The following is a 14,849-nucleotide window of genomic DNA, read 5'->3' on the forward strand; positions in this document are numbered from 1 at the left end:
AATCAAATCAAATCTTACCAAAACCTCAACTAAGTCCAAAGAAAAATCTTGACTTTCTCTACCCATATCCATACCTAATCAAATCAAATCTTATCAAAACTCAACTAAATCAAATTGTGTTCCCTTCCCGCACCCATGCTCAAATAAAATCAAATCTTATCAAAATCTAGAATATAATGGTATAATTGTTGTTGAACCACTAGAATATGTATGCCCCCATTGCATGATTAATTATTATTACATAATACATATTTCTTAAAACACTCCTGTTTTCAGCTGCACTATCTAGAACGTGCCTTGACACGTACTACTGCATGATTGCTTGTATTGAAGACACAATAAAATAAAAATACAGGCTTGACTCACCCCCCTGAAAATTTCACTTGACCGCCAAGTCCCAAAGCACAAGTGGAACACGAAACTTTGATGTGGCGGGCCGATGTGCCCCAAGCAATGTCAAAGGCGAAATGGAAACGGGGGGCGTATAAGTTCGAAAAATTCTCCATCCCCCCTTCTCTCTCTCTCTCCCTCCGTCGTTCGATCCCCGACGCCATCGTGCGCATCGCCGGCCAGGACAAGGCATACATACAGGTACAGCGGCCCCTCGTAGGGACAAGAAGAGACCCACCCAGAGGCAGAGGCCCGCCTCAAATGCGCCGCCGGCCGCGCGTCGCCGCACGATGAGCCCCGCCGCGACGGACGCCGGCGGCGACCTCTTCGCCGCCAACCTCAAGGGCGCGCTCCTCGCCGTCGCCTCCTCCGCCTTCGTCGGGGTCAGCTTCATCGTCAAGAAGAAGGGCCTCCGCCGCGCCGGCGCCGTCGGCTCCCGGGCAGGTCCGTCCGCCTCCCCAAGGCGCCGCTGTCGCTTTCTTGCCCCTCGATGTAGCTCTAGGTCTTTCTGGTTCATGAGAAAGGCGGATCCTTTGCGCCCGGCGCCGCGTATCTGTGGTGACGTGACCTTGGCTGTCCTCTGAAAATTGCAGGTGTCGGAGGGTATGGGTACCTCTGGGAGCCGCTCTGGTGGGTCGGGATGGTCACCAGTAAGCATCTCGTGATCCTCTTGCCCTTCGTCTGTTCCTTAATCATGTGAGAATTGGATTCAGATGTCTCATTGCAACCTGACTTTTTTTCAGTGCTTGTTGGGGAGACCGCCAATTTCGTGGCTTACATGTTTGCGCCAGCCGTCCTCGTCGCTCCGCTGGGAGCACTCAGCATCATTGTCAGGTAAAATTGCTCACGTTTTAGCTCGCATGTATAACATTATGAATTCGATTGTCGTGTTCGTTTGACATGTCCATGTGTGTGTTTCTTTGGTGATTTTTGGGGACAGTGCTGTTCTAGCCCATTTCATGCTGAATGAGAAGTTGCAGCGGGTGGGCGTCCTGGGCTGTATTCTCTGCATTGTTGGGTCGACGGTGATCATCCTCCACGCTCCTGAGGAGAGGCCCCCGGACTCGGTGGAGCAGATTTGGCGCCTGGCAACGCAACCTAGTAAGCTCCCATGCTATCTCCATGTGGCTACTTGCCATAGAAATGGACTTGTCTTTTGACATGGCATCTGTAATGTTGTTGCAGCCTTCCTTTGCTACGCTGCTCTAGCAGTGGCTGTGTCATTGCTTCTTATGCTATATTGTGCTCCACGGTATGGGCAGACGAACATAATGATCTATGTTGGTATTTGCTCTGTTGTCGGATCCCTCACGGTAAATGCTCTGCATGACTGCGCCTCTGGTTTCTTATAGTTGGTTCGTTTCTATATGATGAGTATTGACATCTGTTAGATGCCGTGTCTTGTTAGGTAATGAGCATCAAGGCTGTGGGCATTGCGATTAAACTTACCATTCAGGGCGAAAACCAGGCTGGGTATTTCCAGACGTGGCTGTTTGTGACGGTTTCAGCTATATGCTTAGTCATCCAATTAGTTTACCTGAACAAGGTACCTCAGTGCCTGCCTTGATATGTAAAAAGGGAACTTTTGTTCCTTACAGTTTTTTCAACAACATATTCATAAAAAAGAAAAAAGAAGCTCTGTTAGATAATGTGTCGCATGATCTGCCGATCACATCGCAATATCCTCATCTCTACATCACTTGTTATGTTCAACTTTCAGGCATTGGATACTTTCAATACGGCGCTGGTTTCTCCCATCTATTATGCCATGTTCACAACCCTCACTATTTTAGCAAGTGCCATAATGTTCAAGGTGAGCAATTAAAACATCAGGCATTCTTGACCATTGTGTTAATTGGTTATCTGACTTCTGTTTACCTGACTATCCAGGATTGGTCTGGGCAGAGCGCAAGCATTATTGCCTCCGAGACTTGTGGATTTCTCACAGTTCTTGCCGGTATTATTGTGCTACATTCCACCAAAGAACCCGATCAAAATCTGTCCCCAGGTACATGCTCGCGAAGCCTGGTACAATGGCAGGAGAAATATCGTATTCCAACGCACTCATCATTTTCCTCTCCATATGACTGCAGACCTTTATGCATCTCTCACTGCACCCCTCCCTCCAAAGATATATTGGCACATCCAAGGAAACGGCGGCGACGTAGGGAAGCAAAAAGAGGACGACTCACTTCCCTGCGATTTCATCACCGTCGTGCGCCAGGACTACTTCGTCTAGAAAATTCTCAGGACGGCATATGCGTTTCATATGTGCCAGCCAGCCTCAAGACCTTCATGTGGCGAGGGTGGACCCCAGGGCCTGTTACCGACGGTACAAGGCCATCCTGGCCTGAAAAAATGTGAAAATTTTGCAGAGACATCGTGTTGTACCATACCATGACCAAACCGGTTGCGTCGGAGCTAGGTGTTGTACGATTACCTGTGTACTGTAGAAATCGCGCCGTGTGAGGAGGATGTTGTTGTAGGGGGGTTTGTGAGGGATGTTGTAGATGTTGTTGCCTGTCTGATGTGAATACCAAAGCACACAACGCTTTCTGTTGCTAGTGTGACATTTTGTTTCACCCTTGTCGGCCTCGGGATGTTTCAGTCGCTGTATTGTTTGTTTTAGGCTTGCATTGTACACTCCGTTGTTTGTGTCTGTGGAGAAGCAATTCCACCTTTGGTGGTCATCCTGTTTTGCGTCTGGGTTGAGAAGGTTCTCTGCTGGTCATACCGGTGCCTTCAGGTGTTATAAGAATAATAACACAGCATTGTGTGTTGAGATCCTCGCAGTTGTACTGTTGTAGTGCGATGACATTGGCGGGTCCACATGCAGTGACTGGATCTCATCTGAAGAATAAAGACTTAATCAAACTACTTTAGTGATCTAAAGCTCTATTTTGTTTACGAGGAGTAAACTGCGCAGAGGATCCTACCCTGTGTTGTAATAACACACAATTGTTTGATAAGTTTGGTTTCCTCGTAGCGTTGTGCAATATCTTCACGAACAGGGAGGTGGCGTCTGAAGAAGTCCATCTCGTTGCCAGGAACAGAACAAACGTTCTGCAGGGTCCTTTTCCTCTGCGGTAGTTGGGACTACTTAAGAGACCAAAAAAGAACGAAATCCCCTAAATAGGAGCTTTTTTGCTTATAAGCAAGGTGCAAAAGCCAGGGAAAGCCCAACCAAACGTATGAACTGCCGTGCAATCTCGTATGTGGACCGGCGACAAGCCTTCTTGGATATGGACTTCGAACAGTGAGAAGTTCTTACTCTTTGGATGCTTTCCAGGATAGCGGACGCATTCAGACTCCTCTGACCGGAACGAGGTGTCCACTCTAAAAGCAAACCAACCATATCTGCAACTCATTGTTTGCCTCATCATCTATAAGTTCACAAGTTTTATTACACGGCTATTATTCACTTGCTAGCAGTACCAGTTCACATAGCAGTACGACTTATATCTCCCTAGATAAGTACACCAGACAACAGGATCGTCACAACAACCACAAACTTCAAAGTAGAAGATGCTTACTAAGCAACAACATATATCATACATGCACAGTAGCCGTACTGTGAACCGGAGGGTCTGCTCAGACCCAGAGCTTGTGCAGCGCGTGCAGCTGGCCCAGAGAGGAAGATTTCAGAGACAGACGATACATCTCTTTCAGCTTGGCTGCGTCACCCCTGCCGCCGCCGTTGGCCTGACTGGCGGCGGAGGCTGCCGGCCTGCTTGTGTCCAGGTTCCTCAGCATGCTCTTCAGCAGGCTCTGCAGCTGGCTCCAGAACTTCGGCTTTATGTCCAGGTTCACATCGTTTGAGTATTCCTCGTTCGCTTCGACAACATGGCGGCCTTCCAGCAAGTGCATCAGCGCGGCTTCAAGCATCTTCAAACAGATACCAAGAAACATGATTATGATATCACAGAAGAAATCCCGTTCCACATTCACAAATAAGACATCCTAGGCGCGCGCGTAAGTGAACGCATAGCCTCAAACCTAAATGCTCAACCGGTTTCGACCTGCTGTTACTAACCACAACCCAGAATGCAGTGAACTATTGTGATTTATGTACCGCTACAGATGCCTTTTCCCCCAAATATCCCTACGTAGAACTCCTGCTGCTTAGCAGTAAAAAAACAGTACTCAGCAAAATTACTCTTAACACTACAATCATAATGTATTAACCAAATGCAAAATGCAACATACTAAACGATTCTAATCAAATGACATTGCGCCGCTCGATTCTGCACGCAACTACTCCCTCTGTTCCAAAATAAGTGTCGTGGTTTTAGTTCAAATTGTATGTCAGGTAATGCCCTTTCCGGAATGCCAGAAAAGAATAATCGTAACTAAGATCTAGCAGACTGAGTAACTAGAATAGGAGGAGATGGCAAGCCAGGAAGAACATACCGCACTAGAATGAAACGAATCAAAGATGCTAGTAGAAAGGGCAGATTGCGCCATAAGGATGTTAAGAAACATGGTAGGATGCGTCTTCGGACCATAGAATTCTAAAGCCTTCTGCCAGTTCTTCTCTGCTAGGGAACCATACCACTTAGCTTTCTTACGAAATTTATCCTCGTTCTTCTGTTTGACCTCCTTGTTAACCAAATCCAGGAACTTCAAGCACAGATCCCTTTGATAGCAACCAAGCTGAAAATGGCCAAAAGCAGCCTCCTGTTTGCGAAGTTCACCAAGGGACTCATATGTAGACAAAGCCTCCCGAAAAGCATCACTTGCTGAAATCTCAAGAACTGTTCTGTTAGATGATTCATCAACAAGTCCACCTTCGTAGCTGCCAGTTAAAAAGCTTTCCCTTGCCAAAAGCATTCCGAGCCTCAGGTGGGTATGGGCATACTGGGTGTAAACTTCGTTGTACAGTGATTTATCAACTTCATTGTCAGCAATAGCATACTTCAGTTGCCTCTTAGCTGCGGTATAGTAGTTTATTGCTTGAAAATATTCCGACTTGGCAGACTTCACAGATTGCATATATGAGCCTTCAGGAAGATCATACATCTGAAATTCTTCTATCTTCGACGCCAATTTCTCTGCTAAAGCTCTTCTACCATGAGCTAAGTTACAGTTGATCAATATAACATTTGTGTGATCAGAGACCTCTTGAAATGCACAAATAGCATCAGCAAAAGCAATCTCAGCCCTACTCAAATTTTTACTCTCAAGTCTAATGCGGCCAAGTTCATTGAATGCCCAACCTCTTTTCTTAAGGATGGTGGAGAACTCTGCCGAGCGCACAGGAAATGCAAATATGGCTCCCTTAGCTGCACCATAGCAGTGAATAGCAGAACACAAGTTGTATTCAGCATCTCCTGGTTTAGGACCTCCAAGGTACTTAAAAATACCACCGCTCGAACTGGAAACATCGCCATTAGGTTTATCAGGAATAGCATAAGCATTACTTGACTGATTATCCATGGTGTGATCATGATCAGGTTCAGCATTTGCCACCGTCCTTTTCTCAAGACGAGTATCATTCGTGCTGTTCTGAGTTTCTTCAGAACTTTCCGTAGCTTCCTGCGCATTAGGTTTCTCTATAATTTCAGTAGATTGTGAACGAATGTTCCTGCCAGATGCTTTTTTATTTTTCTTTCTTCCATGCAATGTAGAGGCCTCAGGACTACTGCTGCTTGCACTACTGCCACTATTTGCCCTATCACTTTGGCAGCTACAGTTTATCAGTGAGCATGTTCCACAATTCTGCTTATCTTTCCCCAATTTTCTCTTAAGACGTTTGACTTCCATTGCAACTTCATTTGACATCCTAAGTTCACCTTCAGGCTTTTGCTCCTGGAGCACCGGTGCTTGATGGCTGCCCAATCGGTGATATTCCGCATAGACATCGCCTACAAGCATCCACACATTGGCCCAGAATAAATAGTTTGGAGGCAACTGTTGAGCAGAAATATCATAACCAAAGCATTTTGCATTCTTGAAATATTCCGCTTCATCCAATACAAGGCTTGAGTTTAGATCACCATCTTCAAGGCACAGCGAACTATTGGACATGGATGAGATGAATTCATCACCATCTAGATGTTTAGGCATAGACCCATAAACCATGCAAGCTAATTCCACAACTTTCAGAGTGCGATGAAGCTGCCCATCATTTCTATACGCCTCTCCAAGTGCCAGATAAGATTCCCCCAGCAAAAGAACAAGTTTCCACAATTTATGGTCCATTTTCAGTTTTGGTAGCCACTCCCTAATGTCACAAACTTCAATGCAATCAACATCACCACATCTACATAAAGAGAAGTCAACAGGTCTCTCCCAAATGGTGTCTGCACTGTCAACACAATCATCCTGAGTGTTCTGCAGCTGCCGGTTCCATCTTAGAGATTTGATAGCTTGTGATACGTGATGTATAGCTGCCAACTTTGAGGAGATAGCATCAGCAATTGGTTTTGATATCTGAGAGTTTCCAGCCTGACACATAAGCAAGCTATCATCAGAGACATCTTTTGTAGTTGAAGATGCAGTACCAGTATCAACATGACCATGTGAAGATTCTGATTGTGAATACTCCAACATAATATCTACGGCTGCTGGCTCATCCTTGCTTATCTCTGTCAATACATCATCGTGCTCTGATGGTAAATTCTGAAGGCTCAACTGTGGAGACTCATCATCCAAGTCAGTAAGAGTAACTTCCGATTCAAGCAGAAATGATTCTGTTGTCAGTTCCAATTCCTCATAGCATTTAAGGATGAGCCTTGCAAACTGTTCATGAGCATATGCCCTGACAACCTAGAAGACGAAAGAATAAATCGTGAAACAAATTTCTCACCGAGGAAATAACAGATTTGTAGAATGGTGGGATGATAGATAAGTACCAGGTGATCCTGCTTGCTGAGGAAATCTAAACATTTTCTGAAGAACTTTGCACATTTTGCTCTATTACTAGGTACCTGCAAACATATAAGGCCTTCAACAATCAGTAAAGCTGTACTAAGTACATCTTCAAAAAAGAAAATGTACATAAGCAAAGTAAGAGTGACAATTCCCTGGCACCTTCGATAAAGACATCCTATGAGCAACACGATAGAGGAGTGTGCCCAGAGAGAAGAGTGATTCCCTTCTCCCCTTGTTCATTAAAGAGGACACAGGACTGCATGTAGATATATGATCACCAGCAGTACGTTTTTCAGGTAGTATGGACAAGTCATATAACTGCACAACATCTTCTTCAGCGCCTTTGTAGAGCTGAGAAAGCAAACCTTCAGTATAAGTGCACAAGAACTAGCATTGGTAGTTACCAGTCTTGCTAAATAAATCAAGTTGTACATAAAAATATCGAAAGACTAAAAGGTTGAACAGGAACATATCTAACACATGTTGACTATCATAACTTCATAAGTAGGTTCAGAAGCCATACCCAATATGCACCAGGGTCTTGCTTACAGTTATTCTGAAGGAACCTTAGGACAGCTAGGCCATTTTGCTGGACGACCTGTGGATGAAATGCAGGTGTGCCATCATCGGACACACCCTTAAGTAGAAATATATCATCATTTTTTAGAAGCTCATAGCCTTGGACAACACCATTCTGATGATAACATATGGCCAGTTCTGGCACACTTGCCATAACATTGTCAAGCCAAGCTTCTAGCCAGTTCAATGGAGTAACCTATCAAAGGCAAATTGTCAACAGAGAGAGTAAGGCAATTTGTCAACAGAGAGAGTAAGGAAAGAAAATATCAAGCCATATATTAAATAAATAAATAAAGCATACCTGTCTAGAAACATCCCATAGGTGCAAGCTGACTGCGATATATTTCTCATTGCTAAATATAAGCAAGTCGCTACCCAAGAGAATATGGAAATTGTGGAACTGCCAAAAGCAAACCTTCCGAAATCCATTGTTCCCCACTCTCCTACTCTTCTCAGATTCTTGCACCTCACAACTGGGGGTTTCACCAACACGAGTGGTTTTCCTAATGGGGTCCGATCCTGGAACTTTTTGCTTATTTTCCCTTGCACCCCAGTACAGGCTTTCACAAGTACCATGTGACGGTTTTCTACTTTTACTGATATTCTGATCCAAATACGGCGACGTGCTAAAATTAGACGAGGAGGACGAATCCAAGGAACCCTCCCTATGACCGAAGGGTCCATGCAACATGGATGCTGTTTGCTTGTCCTGTGATGGTTGATGACTTGGTGGGCAATCACAGGCCTCTGCCCTAACCGAGTGCATCGCGAAGTTCTTTAAAATTGATGGATCAGATCCTTTAGGTTGGTTATTTTGTCTTCTAAATATCTTTTCACCTTCATCAACATCAGGCCTGCAACACAATGTGGAGTGGAGCATTAGCATTCACTACATTGCATATGGTCGTTTTAAAGTACTGAGCACCTTACCCTGAGTTTAAAATGAGTGTGTCTCCAATACGGCTAACAGCAATAGATACTTGTGCCTTAGAGTAAGGTATTTTAAAGATCTGCTTTAGAATATCAGTTGGAGCAATCACATCTATTTCATCGCCATATTCAGCTAGGCCTGACACAGCTAGTGCTTCACACTTCCTTGATAAGTTTTGGTTGAAAAGTCCGCTTCCACACCGTAATCCTGAAGAATATGAACAAACATAATCAACGGAAATGTATTTCATGCCAAACAACTTCAATATTTGGGACTATTGGATCATGCGGACAGCGGTGTAATAAGCACACTGCCTAGATGGTAGTCGGCCGCATATTTGGTGCTAGTGGGGGACCACGAATACCTGATCCAGAAGCCTATCAGCACCATTAGATGTTTATAATCGCCTGACTAATGCAATTAGTCTGATAATTTCTGTGCAATCACGCAACGAATTCGTGAAGTCCAAAAAAGAACACAAGGTTTTTACCAGATCTGCTGACACGAAGCAGAGCAATCACGGATGGGTACCATCAAAGATGTCAGTACCACCCCATGATGTCGCCTAAGCCTTTTGAACTTGTTCGTGTGCTAGATGGAATGCTCACCTCACAGTTTATCCCCTGAGCCGATGGGGTTAGAGCTTTTATTGGAAACGGCAAAGGGAAGGTGGAGAGCTAAGAACGGGAACAGTTAGATAGATGTAGAAGGGAAAGGCGAAGGCTCACATGACCAAAAGGGGAGGTGCTTCCTTATCTTATTACGTAGGATCGCCTTTATCATCTGTTGTTTGTTTGTCTGAAGTGGCTTGCTAGGCTTTCTACTAACCACCCCAATATTCTTTAGTCTGTTTTTATTAATTCCAAATATATCATCAATGCATTAATGTGAGCACATAGTTTTCCATATAATCGGTAGGCGGCAGTCGGCCACCCGTACTTTGTCTTCAGCAAAACTGGTGGACAGCAGATCACTTTTGCAAATTGTAGGAATGATGTGGCAGTGGCCTAGGTGGCATCCTGCGGGTAAGTGCCGTTTCAGATAATTAGAGCAAGGTTAGTGGGCTGGAAGATAGATGTTGTCGACAGCAATAGGAAGAGAGAAATATGTTTCTTGCCTGCCTTTAAAAACAATAACCCCCTACTATGAATTCCCAACATGATACAAATTCTTAGCTATTTCTATATCTCTAGCTTGCATAATCTTCTTGTGGACTCTTTCCTAATATGCCTAACTCTCCTCCTGGATTACTAATTTATGTTTCCTGCTGTGCGCCATGGACTACTACAGTTTCACCTCCTGTGCTTTACACAGTTACACTACAGCACTGGTATCTCAAACAGACTGATTCCCGTTATTTGAAAGGTTTTGCTGCTGCATGTACCACTGCAGCAAAAGCTCATCGGATGAGATAGAAAGGTATCATGAACATGAAATAGCAAACCCCAAAGCTGGTATTTTCACTCTCTCACAGCCTCACTTCTTACCTCAGATTTACAAGGGTAATACTCACAAGAAGAAGCATATACAAGTTTAACAATGTACCGGGTGGGGGGGGGGGGGGGGGGGGGGGGTTGTATTTATTGCTACCGACCAAATATGCTTGAATAATAATTCACCAGGTCATGTTACCTAGAGTTTTCACAGGTACCATCCATCAACTGTAAATACCAAACATCATTTAATTATATAGGGTGTGGCTGAGAAATCACTTGGATACATGTAAAAGGCATCCAATAGTGACAGTTTTGACTCACATATGCTTACCACATGCTAAAACAGTTATAATTTTAATAGTGCACGCATGTTTTTACCATCAGTAATGCTGCCTTATACTACAAACCGCCAAGAAGCCTAGAATCTTTATTTGATGATCAAACTATAACAACGAAGGCTCGACAGAGGTCACCTTCAGTACTCTTCGCATCCGTTGGGAAAACCTTCTCCGGGAGGTTTGGAATCACGGGGAGTGTGTTGAGGTCAGTCTCCAGTGGCAGCATTTGATACCTTGGAGCTCCAGTCCCAGTCCTACAATATTTGTGACAATAAGAGCAAGATTAAACTAGTGGTTCTCCTTACTCAGACATTTGCAGACAAGGGGAAATCTCATTTGATAGCAGTAATGTGTCACTTTACACTTCCCAACATGATTTTGCCTACATACTCCTTAGCTGATGCTGTCTGAATGCAAAAAAAAAAAGAGAGAGAGAGCACGTGCGGCGTGTGTGTGTGGAAATAGTGTCCACCACCATTCTATGTTCCAGCAAAAATATCTATATTCTGCAGGTTTGCAAGTTGTAACCGCTCCATTGATATACGGTGCATTCACGATCACTGGACCAGTCGTTGCTAAAAGCAGCAAGCCCGCCCGTAATCACTTCACCATAGTCACTCTGCCCCCAAATATACCATAACAAACCACTAACCGAAAGAAGCGATTGACATTTCATCTCCAGGCTCTACTCGGACATTTGCGGACTACAAGAAATTTCATTCGGTAACAGTTACGCGTCACTTTACACTTCCCAGCATGATTGTGACTACATACTCGTTAGTTGATGCTGTCCAAATGAAAAGAGAAAGGGTGGAGATAGTGTCCCCCACCACTCTAGGTTGTAGGTTCCAACACAAAATCTATGTTCTGCTAGTTTGTAAGTTGTAACCGCTACAATGAGATACAGTGCGTTCACCATTCGCTAGACCGATCTTTGCTGCAAGCAGCAAGCACGCCGGTTGATCATTCGCCATAGCCACTCTCCCCCAAAATAATATCATAACAACCCAGTAACTGAAGAAGGGATTCACATTTCATCTCCAGGATCTACTATACAAGTACCGTCTTAAGCCCTCACAAACGAATCACAATCAGGAACAATTCTAACTGCACAAGCAAAGCAGATAGTGCTCTCCCCCAATCGCATTCTACCTCAAATTCGCCAGCACAGCCCTCGACATCCCACAACCGCACTCAACACGCAAGCCCTAAGCAACATAATCGCTCGGGTGATTCGGATTGAACAGCCTCCCGATGGATTCGATCAGGAGCCTGCATCAGAGCCCATCAAATCGCACGAAGCATCAGCTAGAGGCACCTAGACTTGTGCACGCGCCACTTCGATCGAACAAGCGCAGGGGCGCGGAGAATCGAGAGGAGGGGGAGCTCACGGGGAAGCGGAGGGGAGGAGGGCGGGGAGGTAGGCGGAGTCGTCGGTGGGGACCGGGAGGGAGCCCACGCGGAGGTAGCGCGCAGGCGGCGGCGCGGCGATCTCCAGCCGCCCCACGCACTGCATCTCCCCCGACGCGTCCATCGGAGCCGTCCTTCCTCCTCGCCGCCGGCGTCGGCTTGTGGAGCTCGCTCGGATCGCGGCAGCGGCAGCGCGTTCCGTGCCCGGCTTGACGAACGCCCACGGAGTCAGTGGAGAGTGCTAGACGCTTCTACCGCTCCCCTTTGGGCCTGTCATGGAGTCAGACCTGGGCAGATGGGCTGGCACGGCCCGACCTGGGCTAAAGTGTGCCACGGCACACTTACTACACGGGCCGTGTGATGCCCGTGTAATGACCTTGGCTAAAGTCCCCTAAAAAAAAACTTACTATACGGGCCGTGTGATGCCGGCCGGGAGTGCGCCTTAGTTTTGCAGGGATTAAACTGGGGAATATCTTTTGCTCAAAAAAAAAACTGGGAAATATCTAGCCTTTTCGGCGATAAAATGTCAAGGTGTGACTGACCTAAAGTGTTCTCACTTGCTCTTGACTTATCACTTGAGGACATACAAATAGCTTCAGACTGTCAAGGTGTGATCAAACATATCCATAAAAATATGGCTACACTCTAGCATTATTAAGGACATCAGTCTTACATCTCTGCAGTTCTCTCGCAGTTCCTTCACCTTTAAAAGAAGAGAAACTAATCTTAAGACATATAGCCTCGCTAAACATACTCTAGGCCTTTCTTTAAGATGCCATGTGTGGCTCCTTAATCCGCCGGATCTACATTGCATTTTTATGAACTTTTATAATCAATAAAGTGGAGTGTATTTAGACTCCAAAAAAAGGTGTCGGTTGAGTGGGGACCTCATGTGGGGCGCTGGCCAAGAGAGCTCCTTGTTGGCGCCTTAGGACACCCTTATGTCTCGCTTTAAGTGAGCACGGGGGGAAGCCTCACGTCGGGGGGAGCCCAGATGGGCCGGTCCAACCGCTTGGGGGAGAGGAGGGTGAGACTCGAGGGGCGGCGGCTAGGGTTTTCTCCCTCGGGTCGCCCGCGGGGGCGACGCGAGGGGATGAGACAAATGGGAGAGATTTTCACTTTCCGGCCTCTGCACCAACCAGGGATGCATACAACCATTTTAGTATGAGTACCAAGATAAATATGGTCCTCAGAATTTGATAGATCAATACCATAGTTACCATACCAGTGCATAAGTTAACTCGGAAAAAGAGAGATTGAATACCTAGCAACTATATGCAGAACTTGCCCGAACATGACAACATAAAAAATACAACTGTGAATATTAAAAAAAGTACTTGACATCTAACAAATATTTTTTTAATATTAAAAAATGTACTGTATTTATTAAGTTACTTGTATCAGTACATATTTTTTAATGTTATTGTTGTAACATATAATGTTGATTTGTGAGATGCTACTCGTTATGTTGAGAACCAGTTCATTAAATTTACAAAGTTTATTGTATTACTTGTTGTATTAGATTATTTATGAATGTTATGTGTTCTGATGATTTAAAGTTAATGCTTGAATTGTTCATAAATATTTATATGATATATACATACATGCATTTGTATGGTATATTGACTTGTTTTATGTTTTTGTGATAAAATATGTCGTCTAAGTCAAGTTATTTAGCAAGTATGACATCGAAATGTGATAGATATTTAAGATATTATTACACTGAAGGAGATGACTCAAGCGGTAACTCTGAATCTAGATTGAAGGTAGATCGTGTTCGTGCTGTTCTGAATGGATTTACGGGGTACAAAAAAATTATGCTCTGGTAAATCAAATTTGATGGTTTGTTGAACTTACTTGCAATTAAAAAGGTTTATATTAAACTTAGTACATTTCTTGTAAGTGCAATAGATGTAAGGATCAGCGCACTAAGATGTCTCTAGATAGGAAACTCAAATTCTATACCAGAAATATGCACAAAGTATTTGGGATTTCTTTTGGACCTAGAGATATTTATGATAATATTGATGGCCAGGCAAGTGATGCTTCCAGGTATGATTTGAAATTATTCTCATAGCTTGAAGCCAGCATATTTCTTTGGCAGATATATAACAGAGTTATCAAGTGAAGCTGAAAGGGCATGCTTTAAGGCAGCATGTGTTATATTTATTATGGGTCATTTGGGAACACCTTTCTCTAAACATGATTACATCATTGTTGATTATTGGGGAGCCCTGTGTAGGACTGATTACATAGGAGAATATATGTGGTGTGAGTATGCAATGAATTATTTACTCAATGCTATTACAAAAGCACAACAACAAATTCAGTCGAATAGTCATATCATATACTTGTATGGCTGCCACTTCTTTCTACAAGTATGTTATCATGTGGATCTCAATTATCATAAGAAATGTTTCATGATTCTATACTTATATACACTATGTATGCAGATGTTCTACCTTGATAATCATGTACAAATTGTACTGAATAGACACATCAAACTGCCTGGGATTGTAGACTATGGTAAGCGCTAGATAAATCTTATGACTTATGATGGATGCACGGTATGTAGTGCATTGTTGGATTAGTTGTTCACATTAAATGTTGATATAACTAATCAAGTGTACTATAATTTTTCGTTTCTTTGTAGATTGAAAGACCTGAACTTGTATGTTATGTGAGGAATATGATTGATAGGAAACCAGAAAATTTTGTTGCCGCACATGCAGCTAAGTTAGTACCTATAGTGGTGGATGGTCCCTTTTGTAACATTGTCTCTCAAGTAGCGGTATGTTGAGACAACTCAATCATCCTAATTCTCATTCCACACCTGCGGTGGTGATGGAAAGACATTAAGATCACGAGGACCGAACTGAAGGATCGAGATCG

The 14,849-nt window shown here is 44.1% G+C and overlaps 2 protein-coding genes across 3 annotated transcripts; one reads left to right on the top strand and one right to left on the bottom strand.

Moving 5' to 3' along the window:
• Nucleotides 1-502: 502 nt before the first annotated feature.
• Nucleotides 503-2,972, top strand: LOC123071584 (probable magnesium transporter NIPA6). The gene is made up of 9 exons (XM_044495160.1): nt 503-834; nt 984-1,040; nt 1,134-1,224; nt 1,331-1,491; nt 1,576-1,703; nt 1,799-1,936; nt 2,111-2,203; nt 2,281-2,398; nt 2,484-2,972. Exons 1-9 carry the CDS (start codon nt 681-683, stop codon nt 2,627-2,629), a joined length of 1,086 nt encoding a protein of 361 aa, XP_044351095.1. The 5' UTR covers nt 503-680; the 3' UTR covers nt 2,630-2,972.
• A 743-nt stretch (nt 2,973-3,715) lies between these two features.
• On the bottom strand, nt 3,716-12,207 carry LOC123071585 (uncharacterized). 2 transcript variants are annotated; one of them, XM_044495161.1, is made up of 9 exons: nt 11,939-12,207; nt 10,683-10,801; nt 8,773-8,980; nt 8,144-8,696; nt 7,787-8,038; nt 7,423-7,614; nt 7,245-7,319; nt 4,801-7,158; nt 3,716-4,275 (listed from the first exon to the last, which is right to left on the bottom strand). In XM_044495161.1, exons 1-9 carry the CDS (start codon nt 12,079-12,081, stop codon nt 3,982-3,984), a joined length of 4,194 nt encoding a protein of 1,397 aa, XP_044351096.1. In that variant the 5' UTR covers nt 12,082-12,207; the 3' UTR covers nt 3,716-3,981. The 2 variants fall into 2 exon arrangements, with proteins under 2 accessions (XP_044351096.1, XP_044351097.1); XM_044495162.1 differs by lacking the exons at nt 10,683-10,801; nt 11,939-12,207 and adding an exon at nt 9,264-9,567.
• Between the last annotated feature and the right edge of the window lie 2,642 nt (nt 12,208-14,849).

Source organism: Triticum aestivum, chromosome 3B, assembly GCF_018294505.1.
Source record: "Triticum aestivum cultivar Chinese Spring chromosome 3B, IWGSC CS RefSeq v2.1, whole genome shotgun sequence".
Lineage (NCBI taxonomy): Eukaryota > Viridiplantae > Streptophyta > Magnoliopsida > Poales > Poaceae > Triticum > Triticum aestivum.

Coding starts and splice junctions, on each gene's coding strand:
- LOC123071585 (XM_044495161.1), bottom strand. CDS start 12,081: ATGGACGCGTCGGGGGAGATGCAGTGCGTGGGGCGGCTGGAGATCGCC. Junction 7,615..7,786: donor AAGACCCTGGTGCATATTGG/GTATGGCTTCTG, acceptor TTGCTTTCTCAG/CTCTACAAAGGCGCTGAAGA. Junction 7,159..7,244: donor TCAGCAAGCAGGATCACCTG/GTACTTATCTAT, acceptor TTCGTCTTCTAG/GTTGTCAGGGCATATGCTCA.
- LOC123071584 (XM_044495160.1), top strand. CDS start 681: ATGAGCCCCGCCGCGACGGACGCCGGCGGCGACCTCTTCGCCGCCAAC. Junction 835..983: donor CGCCGTCGGCTCCCGGGCAG/GTCCGTCCGCCT, acceptor TGAAAATTGCAG/GTGTCGGAGGGTATGGGTAC. Junction 2,399..2,483: donor CGATCAAAATCTGTCCCCAG/GTACATGCTCGC, acceptor ATATGACTGCAG/ACCTTTATGCATCTCTCACT.